Source organism: Lontra canadensis, unplaced genomic scaffold (assembly GCF_010015895.1).
Source record: "Lontra canadensis isolate GAN:19392208 unplaced genomic scaffold, GSC_riverotter_1.0 scaffold130, whole genome shotgun sequence".
Lineage (NCBI taxonomy): Eukaryota > Metazoa > Chordata > Mammalia > Carnivora > Mustelidae > Lontra > Lontra canadensis.
The window spans coordinates 2977300-3003385 of NW_022631124.1; the positions used below are offsets into that span (position 1 = coordinate 2977300).

General features: G+C 39.0%; 1 protein-coding gene across 1 annotated transcript in view; it reads left to right on the forward strand.

The window, feature by feature from the left end:
• Window positions 1–4649: 4649 nt before the first annotated feature.
• Window positions 4650–26086, forward strand: part of LIMS1 (LIM zinc finger domain containing 1) — a 142778-nt gene continuing 121341 nt past the window's right edge. The window contains exon 1 of the mRNA XM_032842442.1: window positions 4650–4795. Within this exon, the coding sequence (XP_032698333.1) occupies window positions 4764–4795 (32 nt within the window). The 5' untranslated portion in view covers window positions 4650–4763. The remainder of the gene's footprint in view (window positions 4796–26086) is intronic.

Below are 26086 nucleotides of genomic sequence, written 5' to 3' on the forward strand. Positions count from 1 at the left end.
AGTACATTCCACAGACAGGATAACTATGACAAAAATGAACTACTACTTTAAAACTACCAACTAGAAACCAAGAAGAAGCCATACTTTTTAGCCAAGTATCTTGGCATGACAGCAAGATCACAAACTACAGCATGCTGGAAGCAAGGTACTGTATAAAGGAATCTGCTTTATGAAATACAAGCATAACAACAATTAAACAAGGCAATTGATTCTCTTTTTAAAGATGAAGTAAAAGAGGGGCGCCTGGGTGGCTCAGTCGTTAAGCGTCTGTCTTCGGCTCAGGTCATGATCTCAAGGTCCTGGGATGGAGCCCCAGGTTGGGCTCACTGCTCGGTGGGAAGCCAGCTTCTCCCTCTGCCTCTGCTGCACTGCCTGCTTGTGCTCTCTCACTTTCTCTATCAAATAAATAAAATCTTAAAAAAAAAAAAAAAAAGATGAAGTAAAAGAGGGTGCCTGGGTGGCTCAGTTGTTGGGCATCTGTCTGCCTTAGGCTCAGGTCATGATCCCAGCGTCCTGGGATCGAGGCCCACTTCTGGCTCCCAGCCCCACTTCTGGCTCCCAGCCCCACTTCTGGCTCCCAGCCCTGCATCAGGTTTCCCACTCCGCAGGAAGCCTGCTTCTCCCTTTCCCCCCTCCCCTGCTTCTATTCCCTCTCTCACTGTCTCTCTCTCTCTCTCTGTCAAATAAATAAATAAAATCTTTCCCCCCTCCAAAAAAACTGTCTACATCGCAAATCAAATTTTTAAAAAAGACGAAGTAAAAGATTAATTATTGGATCATACATCTAAAAATTGTTCAAAAAGAAGTGAGAGATAAAAGTTGTCAGGAGATGAGATATCAAGACAAAATAAAGCCTCTAAATTTTTGATGTTTCTTTTTCCCTCCAAAAATCAATACACATAATTTTCTGAAAAACAGAAATGTAGAAAAACATCACAGATTGTTTTTCAAACAAAATACAACTTCTAAGCATTCTAACCGACTTATAAGTCACACACTATATATAAAATTTTTAACTTATCCCATACGATTAATCATAGTGTATATTTTCTCATATTGCTACAGTCTTATAACAAAATTCTGATGGATATATAATACTCCATTAAGGAAATAATAGATTGTGTGCGTGTTCTCCTCTTGCTCCTAATCCCTAGTCCTTCTACACATTTAATTCCTGTTATGTTTCTTGTATATCTTATCATTCCAGATACTTCTATAGATAAAGTAAGTGGGTGTGTGTTATGATAGCATAGTAAACAAATTTTTCTCCCTTGCTTTATTTCCTTACTTAAATTATGTCATGGAGATCATTCTTTATTACTGCAAATCATCAGCCTTATCTTTATTTTGTTTATTGTGGTAAAAGACACATGACATAAAATTTACCAGCTTAATCAGTTTGAAGTGTGCAGTTCAGTAGTGTTAAGTAGATTCACATGGTTGTGGAACCAACCGCCAGAATTTTTCATCTTACAAAACTGAAAGGCTGTACCTATTAGTCGCTAACTCCCCATTCTCCTTTCAACCCCTGACATCCACCATTCTATTGTTTCCATAACTTTGACCACTCTAGGTACCCCACATAAGTGGACTCATACAGTATTTCTTTTTGTGTCTGTTTATTTCCCTAAGCTTAATGTCCTCAAGGTTCATTCATGTTGTATCATGTGTCAGAATTTTCTTCCTTTTTATAATGAATACTTCGTTGTGTGTATGTACCCATTTTGTTTATGCACTCATCCTGCAATGGACACTAGGGTTGTATCCACCTTTTGACTATTGTGAATAATGCTGTGAACATAGGTGTACAGATATCTTTTTGAGATCCCGCTTTAAATTCTCCTGGATATATATACCCAGAAATGGTATTGCTGGATCGTGGGATAATTCTGTTTTTAAATTTTTGATGAACCACCCTACAGTTTTCTGCAGTGACTACACCATTTTACATTCCTAGCAACAGTGCATAGGTTTCTAACTTCTCCATAACCCCACCAACGCTTGTTAATAGTAGTCATCCTAATGGGGGTGAAGTGGTATTTCATTGTGGTTTTGATGTGCATTTCCTTAATGATTAATGATGTTAAGAATCTTTTCATATAAATGAAACAAGTTGGGATTGGGAGGGAGACAAATCATAAGTGACTCTTAATCTCACAAAACAAACTGAGGGTTGCTGGGGGGAGGGGGGTTGGGAGAGGGGGGGTAGGGTTATGGACATTGGGGAGGGTATGTGCTATGGTGGGTGCTGTGAAGTGTGTAAACCTGGAGATTCACAGACCTGTACCCCTGGGGAAAAAATAAATATATGTTTATAAAAAATTTAAAAAAAAAAGAATCTTTTCATATACTTGTTAGCCATTCTCATTTTTTTTAGCAGCTGCATAGCATTATAAATGGAAACTATAATTTATTTAATTAATATCCTGATTAAATGAACTGTCTCACTTGCTCCTAAAAATAAAACTGCAATGGCTCTCATTTTACAATTTTCCGGTTTCCATTTAAAAAACCTTTTCATGGAAAAGTGGATTGGGGGAAATCAGAGGGGGAAACAAACCATGGGAAACTGTGAACTCTGAGAAACAAACTGAGGGTTTTGGAGGGGAGTGGGGTGGGGGTTTAGGTGAGCCTGGTGATGGGTATTAAGGAGGGCATCTATTGCATGGAGTGCTGGGTGTGGTGTATAAACAATGAATCTTGGAACACTGAAAAAATAAAATTAAATTAAAAAAATAAAAAACCTTTTCATTATGGAATTTCAAATATACACTAAAGTAGGCAAACTAATATGAAGAATTCCATGTACCAATGAGCCACCAAAACAGTCATCAGTTTCTGGCCAATTTTGTTTCACTGACACTCCTACCTAGATCTCCCATCCCCACATTTTATTTTAAAGGAAATCTCAGTCATTACATCACTTAGTTTATAATTAGTTTCCCAGGTATCTTTAAAACCTGTACATCTTTTTTATGTACACGTAATACATCTGTAAAGATAAACTCCAAAATGTGGATTTTTCTGGGTCAACGAAGCTGAATTTTACATTAGGATAGCTAGTCTTCACTTGTCCTCAGTAAAAATTGTGTAGATTTACTCTCCCATCAACAGTGTATCAAAGTGCCTGTGTTCCCTATATTCTCATCAAAATAACATGTCAAACTAATCTTTGCCTTTATGTGAAAATGGTATTTTAAAAATTTATTTATGATATTGGGCACCTTGTACTTTAAAACTCATTCCTATTTTTCTTTTTCTGTGGAAACCTGTGTATGTACCTCGTATGTTTCTCTGAGTGGCTAAACTTTTTCTTACTGACTCCTCTTGTAATGAAGAAATGAGACTTTTTTTAGTTATTTGCCATATTTGTTTGCTATGCAAAAATTTTAATATTCCTATTTGGTTACATTTATTAATCTTTAATTTTACTATTTCTAGGGTTTATATCCTATTTGGAAAGTATCTCTCCACAGCAATCTTAATTTTTTTTCTTCCGTGTTTTCTTCTAATATTTGTATATGCCTTTTTTTTTTTTAACATGTAAACATTTGCTCAGTTTAGAATTAATTTTGGTACAAGGATATCAAAGGCACCCAGTGTCCACCCCGCGCAGATATAGACGGTGGGACACAGTTTTCATTCTATAATTATAAAGTACATTTAGTTACAAATTCTGATATCTTGAAGAGATCATTTATATTTATGCTCAGTATAAATAACCTATATTTCATTCCTGGCAGATTTCAGGTTTTGTTAGAGGTAATGGGTAAGGAAAGAAACAATGAGGAGACAAGATCAAAGTGTCTCAAAAAAGGTTCACTTTTCCAAATTCACAATCTGTAAGCGGTATCCTATGGAGATCCCCCGAACGTGCAGGGCTTTGTGTACAGGGATTCAATCCCGGCCAGAGCAGACAAGGCTCCCTCCCAGAGTCCCGGGTGCTGATTCCACCCTCTAAAGAAGTCTCTTCGAGACCCCTCACCCAGATACGGTGGAATCCCAACACCTTGGGCCCAGAGTCTTCTGGCAGAGCCATGCGGTCCATCAGCCTTGCCGAATCAGAGGTGTCTCGGAGAAGGAAAAAATTGGCTGCTCCCTCCGCTCGCGGCGTGCGACGCAGTCACCCAAAAGGAGCGGCAAAGGCCAGTCGCGATATACGCGCCGCAAGCCAAGCGCCGGGTTCCGGAGGAACCTCCGCCTCGCAGTGGAGCCTTTGTCCCCGCCCCCAGGGTATGGTCTTTGAAGCGTTCTGGAGTTGGGGGGGTGCGGGGGAGGGGGCGAAACAACGAGGGGGCGGGGCCGAGGCCATATTAGGGGGGCTGGGCGGGGCTGGCGGGTGAGTTGGGCGGGGCAGAGACGCGGGGGCGGGGTAGGGGCGGAGTCAGACGGGGATGGGGCAATTAATGGGGGGTTGCCTATCTGCGCCAGAGACTGTTCTGAGGCTAGGGAGGGGCGGGGCAGAGGGCACGCAGGAGGAGGGGCGGGGCCAGGGCGGGGCCAAGGCAGGGTTTCCCTCGCCGGCAGCTCCTCCCCCGCGCCCACCTTGCCTCGCCCCTGTCCCGCGCGCGCCCCCGCGCGGCGCGCCTAGCGATTTGCCGGCTGAGGGCGGGAGGCGGCGGCGGCCTCTCCGCCCCTTGCTGGCCTCCCCTTCCTGCTCGCCGCCCGCCTGCCAGTAGCCGGCCGCAGCGCGAGGGAGGAGACGGCGGTCGCAGCGGGGCCAGCGGCCGACGTGCAGAGGGAGGACAGCCGACTGCGGAGAGATGCTGGGCGTGGCGGCAGGAATGACCAACAGGTAAGGGCCGCGCGCCGCCGCGGCTGGGCTGCGCTCGGCCCCCGCCACGTCGGCGGCGAACCAATTCCCCGGCCTTCCCGCGGGCCCGGGTGCCAGTCGAGGGCGGGCGGCCTCTCTCCGCGCGCTCCGGCCTCCGCCCGAGCCGGTCGGCGGCCGTGGAGCCCGGCGCAGAGCGGGGCCGCGTCCCCGAGGCCGGGCGGTCCGCAGCCACGCTTCCGCGCTACCCCCTTGGCGCTCTCGGACCCGGGCTGGCGGCCGCTGTGAGGTCGGCTGGTTACTGGTGACGTGTCCAGAATCGCCTAAGCACTTCGAGGGCTTAGCGCAGCACCCCACAACAGATGTTTGTTGAGTGAATAATTCCTCTTCTGCCCGTTGGAACACGTATGCAGACCAGCGGCTCTCAAACGTTTTGGTCTTGGCACCCATCTTAAAAAGTAAAAGCACTTTTTGCTCGTGATGGTTATGCCTATGGATATTTACTGTATTAGAAGTGAAGACTGAGACTTTTAAAATATTTAATTTATTAAAGAAACAATAAATCCATGATATGTTAACAGACATAACACGTGTTTATGAAAATAGTATTTTCTGAACAAAAATTCAGTGCGACGAGTGGTGTTTTTACATTTTGCAAATCTCTTCAATGTCTGGCACAGTAGAAGTACAGCTAAGAGTTTCCTAAATGCTTTGCATTCAGTCTGTTGTGATGGGCCTTTTGACGGACTGAACTGTGTGAAGAAAATATGGTCTTAGACAAATACCTACCCAGTTGGAAAGGGAGGAGTATTTTAATAGCTTTTGCAGATAATTGTGGATCTTCTTTGCTATTCCACCCAAACTACATAAATGGTAGTTTCTTTCTTTCTTTTTTTTTTTTTAAGATTTTATTTATTTATTTGGCAGAGATCACAAGTAGGCAGAGAAGCAGGCAGAGAGAGATAGAAGGAAACAGACTCTCCGCTGAGCAGAGAGCCCAATGCGGGGCTCGATCCCAGGACCTGGGATCATGACCTGAGCCCAAGGCAGAGGCTTTAACCCACTGAGCCACCCAGGCGCCCCATAAATGGTAGTTTCTTAAAGATTTAGTTTGGTTGTGAACTCTGAAGCCTTACCAGTGAATTTTTCACACTCTGTTACATTAAAATTCATTGGTCTGTCTTGCAGTGTGAATGGACTTGTTAACCCATTGTAACATCATATGCTTGTCGTTTGGAAAATATTGGTTCATAGAGTTAGGAAGATTTTCCAAATGCTGACACATTTCATTAGACAATACCACTGATAATATTTGTTAATATCACCACTGATTTTATTAGAAAAGTTAAGTATTGAGAACCTGTCAAGCTCGAGGCGGGGGGAGCAAGTTTCCTAGCATTCTGAATTTGAAAGTTTGATTTTTATTATTGGCAGGAAACTACTGTCAGTTGTTTTCCTCAAAGCAACAGGTTCACTTTTTTGAGGTGCAAGAAATGTCTGCCAAATACGAGTCCAAAAACCACAGTTTATCACTTACTATTTCCAGTAAAAATGATATACCATGAAGAAAGCATTTGATTCAACTCATCAGTCAATGACACATGTGCTTTTCCTGGAGGCAACCATCTTACTTTGGTATGCAACTGAACTGCTTTATGCATACTTCCCTTTTCATCATAAGTAACAAGAAGGTCAAGGGTCAAGATACAATAACATTAGTAATTTGTACTACTTCATCAAGGACATTTTTTTTTAATTTTAAAATTTTACTAAATATTAAGTTGATGCAAAATTTAAGATACAAGATATAAAGAATAATGTTACATCTAAATAAAGAATATAAACTATTTCCTTTTAAGACCCTTGAATTGATCTGGTGTCCCTGCTAGATCTCATCACATTCCCATCCTGAATTTGCTGTTAGCAATCCTTTTTTTTTTCCTTTCTCTTTTGCATTAAATACATTCATAATTCATATTGTTGGATGACCATTAAATCCACCATCCATCTATCTCCAGAGTTCTTTTCCCCTTGCAAAACTGAAACTCTGTACCCATTAAACAACTTTCTGTTCCTCCGTCCCTGCCTGCCCCTGGTATAACTCCTATTCTGGTTTCTGTCTCTGATTTTGACTATTCCAGGTGACTTATGTAAATGGAATCAGTCACATAGTATTTGTCTCTCTGTGATTGGCTTATTTCATTCACTTAACATAAGTGTGTTCAGGGTTCATCCATGTTGTAGTATATCAGAATTTCCTTACTTTTTAGAGCTGAATAATACCCCATTGTATGTATATACCATTCATTTGTTTTGCTTATCTATTCATCCTTTGATGGTTACTTGAGTTGCTTCTTTGTTTTAGCTATTGTGAATAATGCTGCTGTGCACATAGGTATGCATTCTTTAATTGAAATTTTTATAGACTCACATGCAGTTATAAGAATTAATTCAGGAAAAAAAAAATAATTCAGAGAGATCCAGTGTATCCTTTACCCAGTTTCCCCCAATAATATTTTGCAGAGTTGTAGAGTAGTATCACAATCATGATATTGGTAGTAATACAGTCCGTAAGTCTCATTCGTATTTCCCAGTTGTAGTCTGTGTGTATGTGTATTTAGTTCTGTGTAATTTTATCACAAGTGTTGGTGCATGTGTCTGTCACCACAGTCAAAATATAAAACACTGAGTTTCAGCATCACAAGGATCCCTCATGTTGCCATGTTATACCCACACCCACCTCCATGTTTTCTTCCTCCTTCTTAAAACCTCCTTCTTAAAACTCATCTGTTCAACATTTCTAAAATGTTGTCATTTCAAAATTAATGTAAGTAGACTCATACATATATAACCTTTTGGGATTGCCTTTTTTAAAATTTAGCTTAACTCCCTGGACATGCCTCCAAGTTATACATGTCATAGTTCCTCATCATGGCTGAGTAGTACTCCGTGCTGTGAGTATGGAACAGTCTGTTCACCAGCTGAAGGACATTTAGGCTGTTTCCAGGTTTGGGCTATTAATAATAAAGCTACCATGAACATTTGTGGATAGGTTTTTATGTAGATGCAAATTTTCCTTTCTCTGGGATAAATGTTCAAGAGTGCAATTTCTGAGTTTTATGGTAATTTCATGTTTCACTTTCTAAGAAACTGCTGGACTGTTCCAAAGTGACTGTACCATTTTTATCAAGGATATTAAAAAGGGAAGTTGGCATTCTTTTCCTGCAAGTCCCCAGAGGTGAAGAATTCAGTTGCACCACTTAGTGGCCAGCTCTTATACCCACCTTTGCTTTTGCGTTATCAGTGAAAGTGCCACTACAGTGCAAAAGGCCACAGCAGGGGTTTTTTTTGGAACTTCTTAGTAGTATTATGAAAAGAATTTTGATCTACCAGACCTCTTGTAAAAGTCTGGAAGATAGATACCTCCATCACTCCTACCTCCTCCAGGGTTTTGAGACCACATTTGGAAAAACACTGTTAATGACATAATCCTAAATGATGAGGGAAGTGTATATTTGGTATATTTTTAAAAGACTATATAGAAAGATTTTTCTTAAAATATGTATTAAAGGCTTGTTATTCTGTGTGCTTTCTAATTTGGGGAGTTTTAGTGGGACTTAATAACCCTTGAAAAATCACTATTAAAAAAAGAAAACAGTTTTCTGCCCTTGAGGATTTTCCTGACAAGGTAGCCAGTGTTGTTATGAAAAGGGAAAATGTCATAGCAGTGAGTGTCTACCTAAACCTTTAGTGCTCTATGCCTTTTTGTATGGGTAAGGAAATTGGGCTCTTCACTTTTAAGAAAACCAATGAAAATTAAGTGGTGGAAAGATAACATTCAGTTCTGGTTGTTCCATGGCCTACAAACTTAGAGAAAACAATCGATTAGGACTGCTGTCTTGAATTTAAAAAAAAAAAGTTTTATCATTGATATACAGTATTATATTAGTTTCAGATATAGAACATAGTGATTAGACAATTCCATACATTGCAAAATACTTACCATGATAGTAAATGCAATTATCATTTGTCACCATTCAATGTTATTACAGTATTATTGATTATATTCCCTCTGTTGAGCTTTTCATCCCCTTGACTTACTTTAGAACTGGAAGTTTGTACCTCTAAATCCCCTTCACCTGGTTCGCCCTTGTTCCCGGTCCTCCACCCTGACCCCTCCCCCCCCAACCAAACACCAGTTTGTTCTCTGTATTTATGAGTCTGTTTCTGTTTTGTTTGTTCATTTTTTGTTTTTGGATTCCACATATTATCATTCCCATCCCTTTCCTCTGTGGTGACCCCTGAACCATCTTCTGGACAGCTCTTTCTCTTGGCAAATGTGGGTACAGCACTTGAGCTTTCCTTTCTTCCTAGAAAGGGCCTTTCTGCCCCTCCACTGGGTCAGAAAGCAGCCGCTAAAGCAGATCTATAATGGGAGATTGCTCTAAGAGTCTCTATTTTTAATAGTGTTGTGTTTGTTCTTCAGATAATCATTTAAATAAACCCCAGTGTAGGTCATGTTCTTAGGGTTGCACTTAAATAGAAAACAAAACATCTCAGGCCATTTGTCGATTTTACATTTCTTGTAATTATGCTTTAAGCTGTGGGTTCCCACCCACAGGAATGTCATCTACATTACATGCTGGACTGTTGCCATGTTGTCTTCCAAAAACTTCAATTTTAAGATACTTGAGAAGCAAGGGCTGTTCTACCTCTGACACACACTGAATTCTGCCCCATAGCGGTTTTATCTCCCCTCATATCGACATCATCTCTTCTCTTTTATTTGATTTCGTCAGACATTTCCACTCTGGAGTTCACTGGGGGAGAGGAGGAAGCATTTTCTCTATATTTACCTTTTTTTTTTTCCCATTAAAGGTTTTCCTATGTAGCATATCTAGATCTACCATAAGTTTTTAACTTTGGATTTAATGGCTGTATAGTAGTTCACAGTATACATGTGGTATGACTTAGATAACCAGCCCTTGATGGACATTTTGGGTTCAGTTTTTGGTTATTTCAAGTCTGTTGAACATCTGTGCCAGTGTTTCTATAGGAGATCCCCGAGTGGGTGTGTGCTTGGGTGTTTGGTCCCATGTTATATTCCCAATTCTGTCCCTTCATGGCTCTATGGCCTTATCCAGTTAAACTCTTTAAGGCTTATTTTCATAATTTAGAAAGTAATACCACATATCAGAGAGTTGTGAGAATTAAATATGAAGGCCAGTATAAACACTTCTGAAAGATACAAATGAAACTTAATAATTATTGCCACTAGAGAGGGTTTCTAGGAATCTAAGGAATTTAAGAATCTAGAATGAGAGGGAAATTTTTTGACTATATACCTTTTTGTATTGATTTTTTTAACCATGTGCATGTAAAATTTTTTTAAAGAATCTGATATCATGCCAGGAACATAGTAGATGCTCAGTTAATGGTAACTATAGATGTTGATGTTGATTTTTCCTATCATGGTTTTTTTCCAAGCTTACAACTTCTCACTTCACTGTTAATGGCACTGATACAGTCACTTGGGATTTCTACCAAGAAATCTTTCACTCTCTATACTTCTTGCTGAGTTCCTACTGTAGAATTTTCTTTGAATCCATACTTCTCTTTCTCAATCCTCTCTTACTTTTTTTTCACTCTTGCCCTGATTATCTTTTAAGTGAATGTAAGATAACAGTATTAAGGCTGGGAAGGACTTGAGAGAATGCAAAGTAAAATACATATGCATATGAAACATTTGAGGTGGAACACATAGTTTTGTATGCATTCCTATTTCTCATTTAAATGTTGATTAAGTACAGATTCTTTTTTTTTTTTTAAAGATTTTATTTATTTATTTGACAGAGATCACAAGTAGACAGAGAGGCAGGCAGAAAGAGAGAGAGAGAGGGAAGCAGGCCCCCTGCTGAGCAGAGAGCCCGATGCGGGACTCGATCCCAGGACCCTGAGATCATGACCTGAGCCGAAGGCAGCGGCTTAACCCACTGAGCCACCCAGGCGCCCCTAAGTACAGATTCTTTTAAAGGTGTTATAGGACTTGTGGTAGCATTTTTGTAGTCTATGCTCTTTGTTAGCATATACTGAAAAGACAATTATAGTAACATGAAGATTAAGAAATTTGCCTAACATTAAAAAATGGCTTCATATGTGCAAAAGTTAGAATCCACTAAACTAATGTATTCAATACTTCCGGGTCTATTGCAATAGTCCACTAAACTGTTCCTTTATTTTATAGGTCAGGAGTTGCATAGAGAGGTAATTTTATTTATCTCTATTCAAGGCCACAAAGTGCGTTAATAGTAGGGTTAATACTAGAGCCCAGATTTTGAAGGTAGTGTGGAGTCATCTCTGCTGTACTATACTAGTTCTGTTACTTCATTCAAATTGCATTGTTATAGTTTGTTACATATATATTTTATCTTCCCATCTATATTGTAAATGCCTTGTAGGCTGAGACTTTGATATTTCTGAACCCCATTAACATAGTGGTTCTGGAAATGTCTGAATGAATTATTAAATGTTGCCTTAGAATTGTTCTATTGCAAAGGTCCTGAGTGTCACTCTCTTTCAAGTGGATTCCTTTTGTGAAATACATTGTTGGAGACATGGGATTCATAGGCATATGTGATGGTGATTGTATTTCTGCATTCCCAGAGACTTGGGTCTTCTCGCCCACCCATGTGCATTGCCCCCACATACTACAGTCTGAGAGATTCTTTCCTATTACAGACTTCTTTACTCATGCATCAGTTAAGTGACAAATACACCAACTGCTTAAACAGATTGTAAATATTTCTCATTGGCAAATGTTGTAGTTGTTGGTTTTGTTTTTGTGTTTGTTTTTTATTTTAAAGCTGGGCACATTGCTATCCCATATGGAATCTGCTTTCCTAATACAGTCTGGAAGAGAGGGTGGGCAATTGGCAATTGCTGCTTCTGCCATAGCTTGTTGTTCCTCCTTCTCAATGCAGTAAATTTCACAGATTTTTTTAATATGCAAGGCACAGTGCAGGTGCAACCATAGAGACCAAAAAGGCAGATAAGACAAGGTCCCATCTCTACAATATCTTAAAGTTTAACTATTCTATCATTCATATTGGCTCCCGATTTTCCTAAAGCAACACTTTCATCATATTACTCTACCTTTCGAAATATTGAGAAGAATTCTTATTGCCTATCACATAAAGTCCAAACTCTAGAGCCTGCAGTGTAAGGCTCTTTTTGGTCTGGCCCCAGCCTGTCTTGATAGCTTTGTCACACACTGTTGACTTAGTCTTCACTTAACTCTCACCTACTCGCCATTTTCTGAAAATAGCATCTCTGTGTCTTTGCTCATGCTGTTCTTTTGGACCAGAAAATCATCTTTTCCTGTGTCTTCTTGGCACTTGGGGCAGAATTGCCACTTCTCCCATGAAATGATGAGTTTCTGTAACATTTCTTGAGCCCTTGTTGTATGGTTAGGGAGTTAGAGATTCAGAGCTTGTATCTGCTGTCCCAAAGCATTTTTACTTCTTTTTTGGTAGTTACCAACTTCTGTTTTGTGTTATAGTTGTTGGTATATATGCATCTAGTCTTTTCAGCCAAATTGTAATCTCTGAAAGTAAAGGACTATCTTAATCAAAATTCATTAAATGTCCAAAGAAAAACAAACTAGATTTAAATGAACTTTATTTCTCCTTTTATTCCTTCATTTGTTAGTGAATTGAAAAGTTCAGAGCTGGTTTGGCTTAGTGCCTGTGACATCATTTGAATAAAGTCACCAAACTTTGAGTAAGACAAGATAACATTCACATTTGGTTTAACTTAACTCTCCAGTGTTTAAATGTAGAGTTAACTTAACTCTACAGTGTAATCTATACTAGTGGCAGAGACCCAGCACCCACAGAACATTGGGAAGAACTTCAAATGATATTTAGTCATTCCTGCTTAGATGATTTCATTTCACTGCCAAGCCCTTCATTTGAAAGCTCTCTTAGTGATAACCACATTTAATTAATTACCTACTTTGACAAAAGATATTTTAAAGGTGTTGAACATCTCTGTAACAAATCTTACCTTCACAGCCACACCACTAAGTAGAGTGTTTAATGCCCATTTTACAGACGAGGGTACTAAGTTCAAGAGGTGAAAAACTCACCAGGTTGCACATATGTGACAGCACTGGCATTCACATTGTCATACCCTCCAGAGGCCTTTGTCTCCTCCATTCACTTCCCTGTTCAGTCAGTCAAAGCTCTCTCCAGTTCTTTGGCAGGATTTGAATGAAGGCTTTCTCTTACCTTAGCATGCCAACCATCCTATCCAGTCTTATTCCCCACTAGTCTTTCTTTATATCATTTTATTGCCAGACATACCACAGTACTTCTTTCTGAACTTGGTTTTTCCTTTTTTGTGGGGTAGAGGGTTCCAAATTTTGTGCTCAAGGCCCAGCTTAAATTCTTCTGTCCTGAAGATGGCTTCCCTTGCTTCTTCTACCTCTTCTTAGTCTTTTCTTTCTTGGCCTCCTAGAAAACATACTGGTTAAGATTAAACTCTTTACTTAAATTTAGTGTGTAGGTATTGTGTGTAACACACAAATGTCTGCTATTTTAATTTTGAACTCTTGGCTATGTTTGCAGGTACTAAAATAGTTTTTACAAATTTGAGGACACAGTTCCGATTCATTGTGCATTCACTGTGTATACTGTGCTGCGGGCTCTGAAGCACATCACTGTAATATAGGGAGAGATCACACTTTGTCTGTCTTGTATTGCAGCTGCTTGTGTGCAAGTACCATAGGAGGAGTTTTAAAAGATCTTCTAGAAATTTAAAGGAGGAAGCAGTCATTTGTCACCAGTTATTGTAGATTTATTGTTATTTACTTAAGATGTGAGGATCAGTCAAATGTTTGTTGAGCTCTCCCAGGAGGTAGAGATGTATCATTCATGGCAGTGTTCAGCCAGAGGCTGGTTTGTTTGGAATGTTGTAGGGGAGATTCATGAATCCATTATAACAGTAGTCTCAGAACATGGGCGGCAGACCATTGACTGCATGGGGTTCATACTAACTGCAGATTATTCATCCTAAATTCCATACTTCTTGGGGGAGAAATGTCATGAAATCTGTACTTTAAAATGTTTTATTATGGAGAATTTCAGACATACATAAAAAATAGATTAATATATGCCCATGTGCTACCACTCAGCTTCAAAAATTATTGATTGATGGTAAATCTTTGATTCCTCTCTTTTTTCATTCTTCTCTTTTCTATGTCATATCATAAAGATTTTAAAATAATACCCTTAAAAAATAAAGGCTCCTTAAAAAAATTTATAAATATAACGATATCATTATTATCACATCTGAAAAAGATTACTAACAGTTCCTTGATATCAACTACCCAGTTAGTATTCAACTTTCCATTTATCTCAAGCATCTATTTTATTTTATAGTTTTTCTGAATTGGGATCTAAGTAAGGTTTACATGTTTGACACATTGATAAATCTGTTAGTCTCTGTTTTTCATCAGGTCCCAGCAGCATGGTGAGTTCTCTGGGTTTTCTTTTTACATTATATATTCCAATCTTAGAGCTGAAGAATCTGCTAGTCTGGAAATGCCAACAGATGCAGACCAAAAAGCCACAACAAAGGACTGCTCTCTCTAGCCAAGGACCAGGAGAGAGAAAGTCTAACAAGACAAAACATTTAGATAGTATATGCTCTACTCCAACCAAACACCCATGAAAAACTGTGGTCACATCCCTGCTCATGTCAGCAAAGTCCAAGTGGGGAGCCTAGACTTGCATCGTCACCAGGCTGGAACCTGACACTCCCAACACCCCTGTCTTGGTAGGGTCAGCAAGAGGCCAACTAGGGAATTAGGACTTTCATCCTCACCACCTGGTAATTACCCTCCCCTCTCCCCGCCATCCCGCCTCCATTTTCAGTGTCAGTGCAGACAATATAAGAAGCTGAAACTCTTTTCCTTGCCCATCATTAATGAAGAGTCCCTGTCTTGTGTGTCACCAGAGGCCAGATGAGGAACCCATATTTCTACTTCTGTCTGGCAGTAATGAGGGAGCTCCTTTGCTAGAGAGATTTCAGAGAAAGCTAGTTTCATAACACAATAAAAATATTCATGTTTTGTTAGGAAATTATTTTTCATGTCAAGAACCAGGAAAATCTTATAGTGAAGGGAAAAAGACAATAAATAGATCTCAGCACCATGATGACAGAGATGATAAAACTATCTGACAAAGATTTTAAAGCAGTCAAAAATGTTTTCTTAAACAATTGTGAAGATGCTTAAAACAAATGAAGAGGTAGAAAGCCTCAGCAAAGAAAAAGAAGATAAGATACAAAGAAGCGTCAAATGGAAATTCTACTGCTGAAAAATATAATGAAAATAAAAAAATTCAGTGGAGGGCTCAACAGTAGAGGGCTCAACAGTGGATGGGTTCAACTGAAAGGGACTGAGGAAAGAACCAGTGAACTGGAAGATTAAAATACTAGAAATTACCCAGTGTGAACAACAGAGAGAAAATAGACTGGTGGGGAGGGTCGGGGGAGGAAGGTAGGGAACAAAGCCTCGGGGACTTGTGGAACTATAACAAAAGAGCAAATATTTGTGTCATTTGAATCCTGAAAGGAAAAGGAAAGAGAATAAGGGTAGAAAAATACCAGAGGAAATAATGGCTGAAAAGTTCCCCAAATTGGCTTGAAACCTAAGTGTACCAACTCAAGAAGCTGCATAAACCACAAGCAGGATAAACCCAAAGAAATTCCGGCCACGACACATCATGATTAAACTTCTGAAAACTAAAGACATAAAAAAAAAAAAAAAAAAAAACCTTGAAAGTAGCTAGAGGAAAAAAATACATTTTGCCTTTGTAAGAAATACCCAACTCTTGGTTTCATCCCAGGGTCATGATCTCAGGGTGGTGGGATGGAGCCCTTCATTGGGCTCCAAGCTCAGCAGGGAGTCCGCTTGTGGATTCTTTCTCCCCCTCTCCCCTTCCCCCTGCTCATTCTCATTCTCTCTCTCTAAAATAAATAAACAAATCTTTAAAAAGAAAAATAATTAGAGCAGAAATCAGTGAAATTGAAAATGGGAAACGAGTAGAGAAAATCAATGAAACCAAAAGCTGGTTCTTGGAGAAGTTCAACAAAGTGATAAGGCTATATCCAGGCTAAGGAAAAAAAAAAAACCACACACACACACAAATTACTAATAGCAGAAATGAAAGAAGAGATATCACTACAGATCCCGTGGAAGTGAAAAGGATAATAAAGGAATAGGATGAACAACTCAATGCCTACACATTTGATATTTTACTAGAGGTGGACCAATTCCTTGAAAGACACAATCTGCTGAAAATCACACAAGAAAAAAATGGGTGATGTGAATAGGCCTCTATCTATTGAAAGAAATTGAATCAATAAATAATAAACTTCTAGGGCACCTGGGTGGCTCAGTGGGTTAAAGCCTCTGCCTTTGGTTGAGGTCATGATCCCAGGGTCCTGGGATCGAGCCCCACATTGGGCTCTCTGCTCAGCGGGGAGCCTGCTTCCCTTCCTCTCTCTCTGCCTGCCTCTCTGCCTACTTGTGATCTCTGTCTATCAAATAAAAAAAACAACAACTTAATAAATAGTAATTTTCCACAACAACTCCAGGCCCCTATGGGCTCTCTGGCGAATTCTACCAAATAGTTTAGGAAGATTTATACCATTTTTCTACAGTCTTTCAGAGGATAAAACTAGAAGGAATTCCTCCCAACACTTTCTGTGAAGCTAGCATTATCCTAACACCAAAGTCAAACAAAGACATTACAAGGAAAGGAAACTTCAGACCAGTATCTTTTATGAGCATAGATGTAAAAATTCTCAACAAAATATTAGCAAATTTAATCCAAAAAAGTATAAAAAAAAATTACACATCATGACCAGGGTACCTGGGTGGCTCAGTCATTAGGCGTCTGCCTTCGACTCAGGTCATGGTCCCGGGGTCCTGGAATTGAGACCCGCATTGGGCTCCCTACTCAGCAGGGGGCCTGCTTCTCCCTCTCCTACTCTCCCTGCTTGTGTTCCCTCTCTCACTGTGTCCCTCTCTGTCAAATAAATAAATAAAATCTTAAAAAAAAAAAATAAAGAATTACACATCATGACCAAATGGGGTTTATCCCAGGTATTGCAAGATTGGTTTAATATCCAGGAAACAACTCTATTCTTAGTGCCCAAATACTAGAAACAGCTCAGATGTCCTTCAGAAGGTAAATGCTTAAATGAAGTTTAGTTCCTCTGTCTCATGAAATACTATTCAGCAATGAAAAGGAATAGGCTATTGATTTTTGTGCAAGTTTGGATGGATCTTGAGATCCTTGAGGGCATTAAACTGAATGAAATAAAAAAGCCAGTCACAATAGAGGCACATACTTTGTGGTTCAATTTATATAACATTTTCTAAATGACAAAATTATAGGGATGGAAAACATTAGTGGTTGCCCGGGGTTAAGAGGAGATGGAGATGGGAGCAGAGGTTGGACAGAAGTAGGATATGGGTATGAAAGGGCAACATGGGGGATCCTTGTGGTGATAGAATGTTCTCTATCTTCACTGTACTAATATCAGTATCATGGTTGTGATCTTAGTGTGCTACATTTTTGTAAGATGTTACCATTTGAAGAAGTTGGGTAAAGTGTACATAAGATATTATTTCTTAGAACTGCATGTGAATCTACAATGATCTTAAAACATTTAATTTTTTAAAAAGATTTTATTTATTTATTTGACAGAGAGAGAGAGAGAGCACAAGGAGGGGAGCAGGAGAGGAAGATTCAGGCTCCCCGCTAAGTAGGGAACCCAATGTGGGGCTCTATCCCAGGACTCTGGGGTCATGACGTGAGCCAAAGTCAGATGCTTAACTGACTGAGCCACCCAGGCATCCCAAAACATTTAATTTTTTAAAAATGAATCTTTGGGGGCGCCTGGGTGGCTCAGTGGGTTAAAGCCTCTGCCTTCGGCTCAGGTCATGATCCCAGGATCCTGGGATCGAGCCCCACGTCGGGCTCTCTGCTCAGCAGGGAGCCTGCTTCCTCCTCTCTCTCTGCCTGCCTCTCTGCCTACTTGTGATCTCTGTCTGTCAAATAAATAAATAAAAAAACCTTTAAAAAAAATAAAAATGAATCTTTGCCTAAATGGGCAACAGTTATCAGTTTTCCACTTGTTCCCTGCTGAAATTTATATAGACTTATACTGCTATCATTTCCCAGACAATGCCTATTCTTAATTTTCACTGAAATTCCCTAAGAGTAAAATGGAGAGTCAATTACAGTATGGAAAATAAATATGTTTTGAGGACACCTGAATTAAATTATTGTGCTGTTCATTTCCTGCATCACTTACCAAAAGCAGAGAGATATGGGAAATTGAAGTGGTTATCTGGGTAATCCAGACTCCCTGTTTTGGACCCTTGTGTCTTCAAATGGGAATGGTTGAAAGGTCTTCCTTAAAGAACACTTTAGGTCTCAGATTTCTCTATTTCTGTCATAAACACAGGCTGGCTTCTCCAGATGCAGAACATCTAATTGAGAACTAGAGTGTTTCAAATTTGACATTTTGCATGGAAAGGTATAATTCCATCTCAGGTGATTCTGCAACAGAGCTCAAGAATAATCTTTTCATTGCTTCTGATGTGTTTGAAAGGCTTCCACATTGTCTAGAGCTGTACATTGTGGCATTGCATCAACGGAGGAGACGTCATACTGTCAATCATGACTTGGGTGCTTAGTAAAGAATACCTAGTTTTGTGGTGCTTTGGAATTGATTAAATATTTAGTCTTGTTCCCCAACCTTACCTTTCTAGCTCCACTTAGGATTCAACCACCCCTACCCCCAACTTCCCTGCAGATGTGTGTTCTGCACTTTCAGAACCGTTTGAATTTAGGACTTACCTTTTTCTTTTGTTTCTTCATGTTTTTACATACCCTGTTTCCCCAATATTTTGTGTCCTTGGAGGCATTCCTAATCTTTCAAGATTCATTTCAAAAATCATCATTTCCATGATGTTATCCCTGATAATACATTTCCCTCTTCCTTACCCAGAGAAATGTTACACATTTCTTTCTCTTCACTACGTTTATTATTCTTGACGTACGGTAACCCCTATAGTATAAAACCTGTCACATAGCACATAAGGGGCTGTTTTCCTGTATCTCCACTTTAGACTCTGATTTCGTTCAGGGAAATGATTTTTCTCCATTCACCTTTGTATTCCAAGATCCAGCAACAGTGCCTGACATTAGGTGCCCAGTAAGTAAATGAGTGAGGTAGAGAAATAAGAACATTCTTATTTTCACACTAAAAATTGGAGGTTTAGAAATTTAAAATATGTATTCAGAGTACAAGGCTGACATAGGAATTGGAGCTTGGATCCAGTAACTGACTTAAAGAATAATGGTTTTTCTACCTGGGATGCCTAGCCCATTGACATTAGTATACCTTCCACCTTACTGAAATGAAGAGAGCCATATGTTTTCATTGATCTGTACCAATTAAACATTACAAATGGGAAATGGCACACATGGAGAGTAAGAGCATGGATTCTGGATCTAAACTGTGCTCATATCCCGGTTTCTTACATGTTGGTAATTGCCTGACTTCTCTCTGCCTCATGTGTAAAATGAAGGTGATAGTACTCATCTCCTGTGATTGTCATCGTTAAACAAGTTACCATGTGTAAAGAATTCCTTAATGTGTGGAAGAATTCCTTAATGTGTGGAAATGTAAGAACTCTTAGCTCACAGATCATGCAAAAAGTAGGCAGCAGGCCATACTTTCAGTCTAAATCATTAATTCATTAAGAGGTTGCAAAGTGGTGATACTGTTTTAGACATTTCATGTCCAGGCTGCAGTACTTTTAAAAAGAGAAGCTTTCTCCCTATTGACTAATTTGATAACCCACTGGCACAACTTGACAGGTTGCAAATGTTATTGTAGAATAAAGTCCAGTCCCCTACTCAGCGTGTGTGTGACCTTACCATACATAACTTTTGTACTGTACTGGGCATGAGATCTGTGCTCAGAAAAGTACGTTGTCCATGGTACCTATGTAACACTTTTGTTTCTACAAGCACTTGAATTAGATCCAGTGGATCCAGTTAGATCCACAAACTCTTGGGCAAGTGTTTTTACCTCATTCTCGGGCTGCTTCTCTATTCCTTAAGTATGTTGCTCTTATAGTGTGAGCCCCCCTGGTTAAGGTCGCATCTGGAAACCCATTGGGGTATGGATAACTTCTTGCTCACACCTAGTGATCCCTGTTCATTGGCCATTTGCCATACCACTGGAGGATGTAGTTAATGTTTGTGTCATTTATAGCTGAACTAGCAAAGCCTAGCTGTTAATTACTTAGCAAACTTGCCTCTAATTGGATGACCCTTTTTTAAAGCAGGGGTAAAAATAGTTCCATGTTGAATATCATGTAGAGTTTAAAATGTCCATTGAGAGATAAAAAAAAAAAATCTGTAAAGAGCAAAATCAGTTGCTTATGGAGACTTTTTAAAAGGATGAGCCTATCATTTGAATGCTAATTATGTCCACTTTCTTTTTTTTAATGGAAAGCAACATTTCCTGCCAAGCATGGAGCCCTGAACAGGCTCAATCTCACGCCCCTGAGATCATAAACTGAGCCAAAATCTGGAGTCAGTTGCTTAGCCACCTGAGCCACCCAGGTGCCCCAAAACGTTTTTCTTTTCAGTAGATGCCTTCTCTGGCTGTAATTATGACTAATGTGTAATTGAGGAGATTAAAGGACTGATTTAGAGTTCTGATTTCATTACATGATAAGGATGGTGAACTTCAGGTAGAATTGTGTTTGAAGTTAAATTTAATATACATTTTGAAGGCTGCATGTGTTAAGTGATCAACTCTTGGTTTTGGGTCAGATGATGATCTCGGGGTCCTGAGATGGAGCCCTGCCTGGGGCTCTGTGGTCAGCAGGAAGTCTGCTTGGGATTCTTTACCTCTTCCTCCCCCTCTGGCCTTCCCCTACAACCTCATGCACATTCTCTTTCTCTCAAATAAATAAATAAATAAATAAGATCTTTAAAATATATATATACACACACATTTTGAGTAAGGGTTTTTTCCTCACTCTCTGAATTACACATGGCAGTTAGACTCTGACTTCCCACACAACCGGTGTGCTTTCATCCTTAGTGATTGTGGGGTTGAACTTGAAGTTACTGGGAAGTAAACCAGTCATATTCCAGGGTGATAAACAACCAGGCAGGACTTCGTTGGGAATTGCCAGCATTCTCCACGTCATCACTGAAGGACAGTGTCTGGGAGAGGTAGAATTTGGTGAGCTAGAGAATGTCTGTCTTTTTCAAACCCTTAGAACATGGTGGTAAGAATCTTAAGCAAAGTTTAGTTTACCAACTCTGGCTCCAAGTGGCTGGACACCCTCTGAGGCAGTGGTTCAGTTATTGGTCCTGGGCTCCCAGAGACAGAAACAGCCACATAAAACAGATAAAAACAGAAGCAGTCAGATAAAAATGATATGTGCTAAGTCCATAATTAAAGAAGGGGCCTTTGGCATTTTGACTTCGGCCTTCTACCCAGCTAAAGCATATAAATGTAGGTTAAAATTTAGTGTGATTCCTCAGGCTTGACTTGAATGCCTCTGTCTCTTATTATAGTGGGAAAGTTTAGAACAAAATAAATATTCATTCAGTACTTTCAAATTTTCTCATTTAGAGAGTGTGTGGGAAAAGGATGTCCAAAATGTCACAGTTTATGTTCATGGCCCACGTTAAAATACATCCGTCAGTTCCCTTGGGTTTTAGTGAATTGCTGTCAGAATAGGTCTTTCTTTGGAATACAATGTAGATTTTGTCGCAGTGAAGCATGTTTTAGAGAATATCATGTAGTCTTCCTTAGAATCTTAAAATGGAGTAATTCATCCATCAAATGAGCAGCCTTTTGTTTTAGGAGTGTGGGTAGTGATATTTTTGTAATAGTCACAAATCCTTTGTAAATATGGCTAGAAACTAATTTTCAGTTTTATTTTATTTTTTTTTAAGATTTTATTTATTTATTTGACACAGAGAGAGAGATCACAAGTAGGCAGAGAGGCAGGCAGAGAGAAAGGGAGAACCAGGCTCCCTGCTGAGCAGAGAGCCGGATGCGGGACTCGATCCCAGGACCCTGAGATCATGACCTGAGCTGAAGACAGAGGCTTAACCCACTGAGCCCAGGTGCCCCTAGTTTTCTGTTTTAAAATGAGTCCAAGAAAGTGAGAGTTTGTGACTAGCCCAGTGATAACTGGAAAGTTCTGTTAGCACTTAGCTCATTTCAGGTGATTGAATATATTTACACGACTAAGGATAGTGATGGAAAAAAACACTGTTTAAAAATGTTTTGAAGGTACATGTATAGGACATAGATTATCTGTTTTACAAGATAAAGCAGATTTATGATGCTGTAGCTGTGAAGTGGGTAGAAGGCTAATGTCTGAAATAATTTAATGGCATTTCTGGACCTAATGTGCTTTCTTTTTTTTTTTTTTTTTTCAATGCTGGCTAATCACATCTCAAAATGAGAGCATTTTTTGTCTCTTGGGCATTTGCCAGATCTGTACAAAGTATGAAACATCTGCAGGTGTCTAAGGCAGTTTCTTAATGCTCTCTAATAGAATATTTTAACCATAAGTACATTATTAGCTGTATGAAAGCTACTTTGTTTTTGCTACTATATTTTAGACCTGGGTTTTCTAGTACTTTCTGATGCTTTCCCTTTGGGAATGTTACTAATGATCACAAAAGATGTTGGTAAAGTACAAAAAATGGTGCTTAATTTTAAAAACGTTGCTGTCTTGAATTTGACAAAAGATAAAAGTTCCAGTGATTCCTCAAAATTTCAGAGGTCTTCCCCCCCCCCCCCACAACAAAGGTCATTTTGGGACCGTGAGACCAGACTTTAAGAGTTTTCTGAGCTTGAGCCCTTTTGATTTTTAAAATAAACACCACATCTCTTTCTGATAATATATTTGGTCATTTAGAGTGCTTTTTATGAAGGAAGTTGTGGTGATAGGTTCTGGAATGTGAAGCCTACAGCAAGTGAGTGTGATTAAGAGGGTGATGGAAACTCCAAGGATACAGTGCTTGGGAACTTTTTAGAGATGAAATTCTCTTATGCTCAGTTAGCATTACTCATGCTTTCCAGGAGGAAGCATTGCTAGGGATTAGCTGAACAAATGGGATGAAAGTCGAAATATGAAGTTGGTTTTTGAGGTATATTTTGATAAAGAGGTTAAGTTCTAAGAATGTAGCATAATCCTACTAAAAGCTCCTTATGCTTTTTGAGATACCTGTGTATTCCAAGTTCATATAAGAATGCATAGCACATAATAGTCAGTAAATACTTGTCAAATGAATGAATAATGTTGTGGTATATTTTATGTGGTATATATCTTTTTCTGGTTTAGTGAAGTATGTTTATTTACATACTGCATAAAATAGTATGTGAGTAAATGCTAACAAAATACCATTCAGGAAGCACTGAATTAGATTTGAAGGGTTATTTCAGCTTTTTATAATTGCAGTAATAGCTCTACAAGTATTTGTATAATACTGTGCACATACTGCTTTCCTTCCTTAGGACTTAGTGTAGGAAGAGTTATTTGACATGGGAAGATGCTATATACTGGATTAGTGACGTTTCCAGAAATCTTTTAGATCAAACAATAACATTTTTTCTTGTGAACTCCTTCAGTTTTCCATATTAATATATATCTTTAGTGTTATTCATTAAATTCTAGATGGAACTCTTTTGGTAAAATTGATGGAATATCCTGAAGTTTCTTAAGGGGAATAAACAGGCAAGGATAGCAGAAAAGCTAGTTATTGGAAGGAAGAAAGATGGTGAGGGGGAGAGGACATGAACTGCGTTAGCTGTTAAAACACATGGTTGGTACAAGTTGTGCAATATGTGTCTCAGGTAAGATTAGGTAGGTCAGTGGGTCAGAGATACAGTCTGTAATATGAGCATTGTGATAAGCAAGGGTTTGCAGTAGAGAAGAGGCAGATTGATTATTCTATGATGTCCCACGAGTGGTGAGATCATTTGTTAGCAGTTAGAGGAAAAAAGTTTAGAGCTTTATATGACATCGGAAGAAATTCCAGAAGGTGATATTTAATAGTTACTTATAAAATCAAGCCAGATAAACACGGAAATAAAATAGAAACAAATGTATATCAGATTCCTAGGATGAGAAGTACTGTTTAAAGAAATTTTAGGAACAAATTATAAAAAGATATATTTGAATAAGAATAAATAAACTCCTATAAATTAAAAACAGATTGGGAAAAATATTTGCAACAAAAACAATATAGAAAGCATTAGTATTTGTTGATCAGAATATTACAAACTCTAGTACATATGTAAGGAAAAGAAGATGACTAGAGAAAATATTTAAAAAATAGAAACAAAAGAGAAAATAATAACTTAAGTACAAAAACATAATAAATGTTCACATTAGGGACTCACCAAAGAAGTCTATATTAACATAGGTATTATCAGTTGCCTCCAATGTTAGCAGAGCTAGCCAAAAACATATTTATCATATGTTGCTGGTGTGGATGTATAATTGATAAAATTTGTTAGTAAAATAATTTGGTAGTAAGTGTCAAGTCTGAGATTATTTGTAACTTGTAATACACCTAAGGAAGTTATTCTAAAAGTGGAGAGAATTTGATATGTGAAAAGATTTTGGCAGTATTATTTATACTAATGGAAAGTTTGAAAATACATAAACAATGATAGAGGATCATTTAAAATGCCCGATGATAACCTGTTTAGTGAAATTATGTATGTATTTAAAATGATAGTTATTGAAGTTTCATAATATCACTATATCATGATCATGTTTTCTAGTTAATAAAAAAGCTGTACGTGAAATTACAGCATGGTATAATTACAACTTTATAATGAAGCACAAAATGGCTAGAAAATAAAAAGTCCTTTTTTAAACATAACTTTATTGAAGTACAGTTTACATTCCATAAAATTCACCCATTGTGTGAGTGTATGAGGTTTTTATGTATTTTTAAGTTGTGCAGCCATCCCCTCAAGCCTGTTTGAAAACATTTTTATCACCCTCAAGAGATCCCTCATTCATGCTTCTCACTCTTGTTCCCAGGTCTAGGCAAACAGTGACTTGCTTTTTGTCTCTGTAAATCTGCCTTTTCTGGACATTTAATTTAAATTGAAATATACATTTTGTAGTCTTAAACTTTGGCTTCTTTCTCTTGGGGTGTTTTTTGAGATTTGATTAGGAGAAGCTGAGTTCTCCTCTTCTGTGTCTCCTTCATTCTCAACACTTCTACACTGCCGGCATTTCTGATGCCAGGACTGTGAGATTTCCCCACACTAAGCAACTCTCTGTGACACCGGCTGCATGTTAGATCACACAGGTTAAGTAGGCTCAGTCCTACAAAACTGCTTTCCCCCAATTCAGGTGCCAGTTGCAAGCAGTAGGTCTCCACAATTTCTGTCCGATGTGGCTACCCATCAGAAGTTCCCAGAACCTCCTCTGCTGGGAGTTGATTATAGCTAGATCAGCTCACAGAACTTGGGGGAAATACTACATTTACCAATTTACTATGTAATAAAGGATATGATAAAGTGTACAGGTGAACAGCCAGATGAATTGATGATACATAGGGTGAGGTCTGGAAGAGACCCAAGCGCAGGAACTTCTGTCCCTGTGGAGTTGGGGTGTGTCACTCTGGTGGTATAGTGATGTATTCACCAAACTGGAAGCTCTCCCAACCCTGTAGTTTTGGGATTTTTTAAGGGAGGCCTCACATAAGCATAATCGATTGCTCCACTTCTAGCCGTCCTCTCCTCTCTAGAGAATGGAGGGTGGGGTAAAATTTTCAAGCTTCTAATCATGCCTTGGTCTTCCCCTTGGCTAGCCCCCACTCCAGAAGCCATCCTGGAGCCTACCTAGAGTCACGTCAGTAGAACAAAAGACACTTCTGTCACCCAGAAAATTCCAAGGGATTTAGGAACCATGTGTCCAGAACCAGGGTCAAAGACCAAATATTAGAATAAAAGCTGTCCCTAGTGCTCTTATCATTTAGGAAACTACAAGAGTTTTAGGAGCTTTGTGCCAGAAATCAAGGTCAAAGACTTCATATTAGAATAGAAGATGCTCCTAGCACCTTTATTTGCAAAGGTTTTGGGAGCCCTGTCTCAAAACCTGAGGGCAAACCCAATATATATATTTCTTATTGCAGGGTTCTTTCATAATGTAGCATTTGTCAG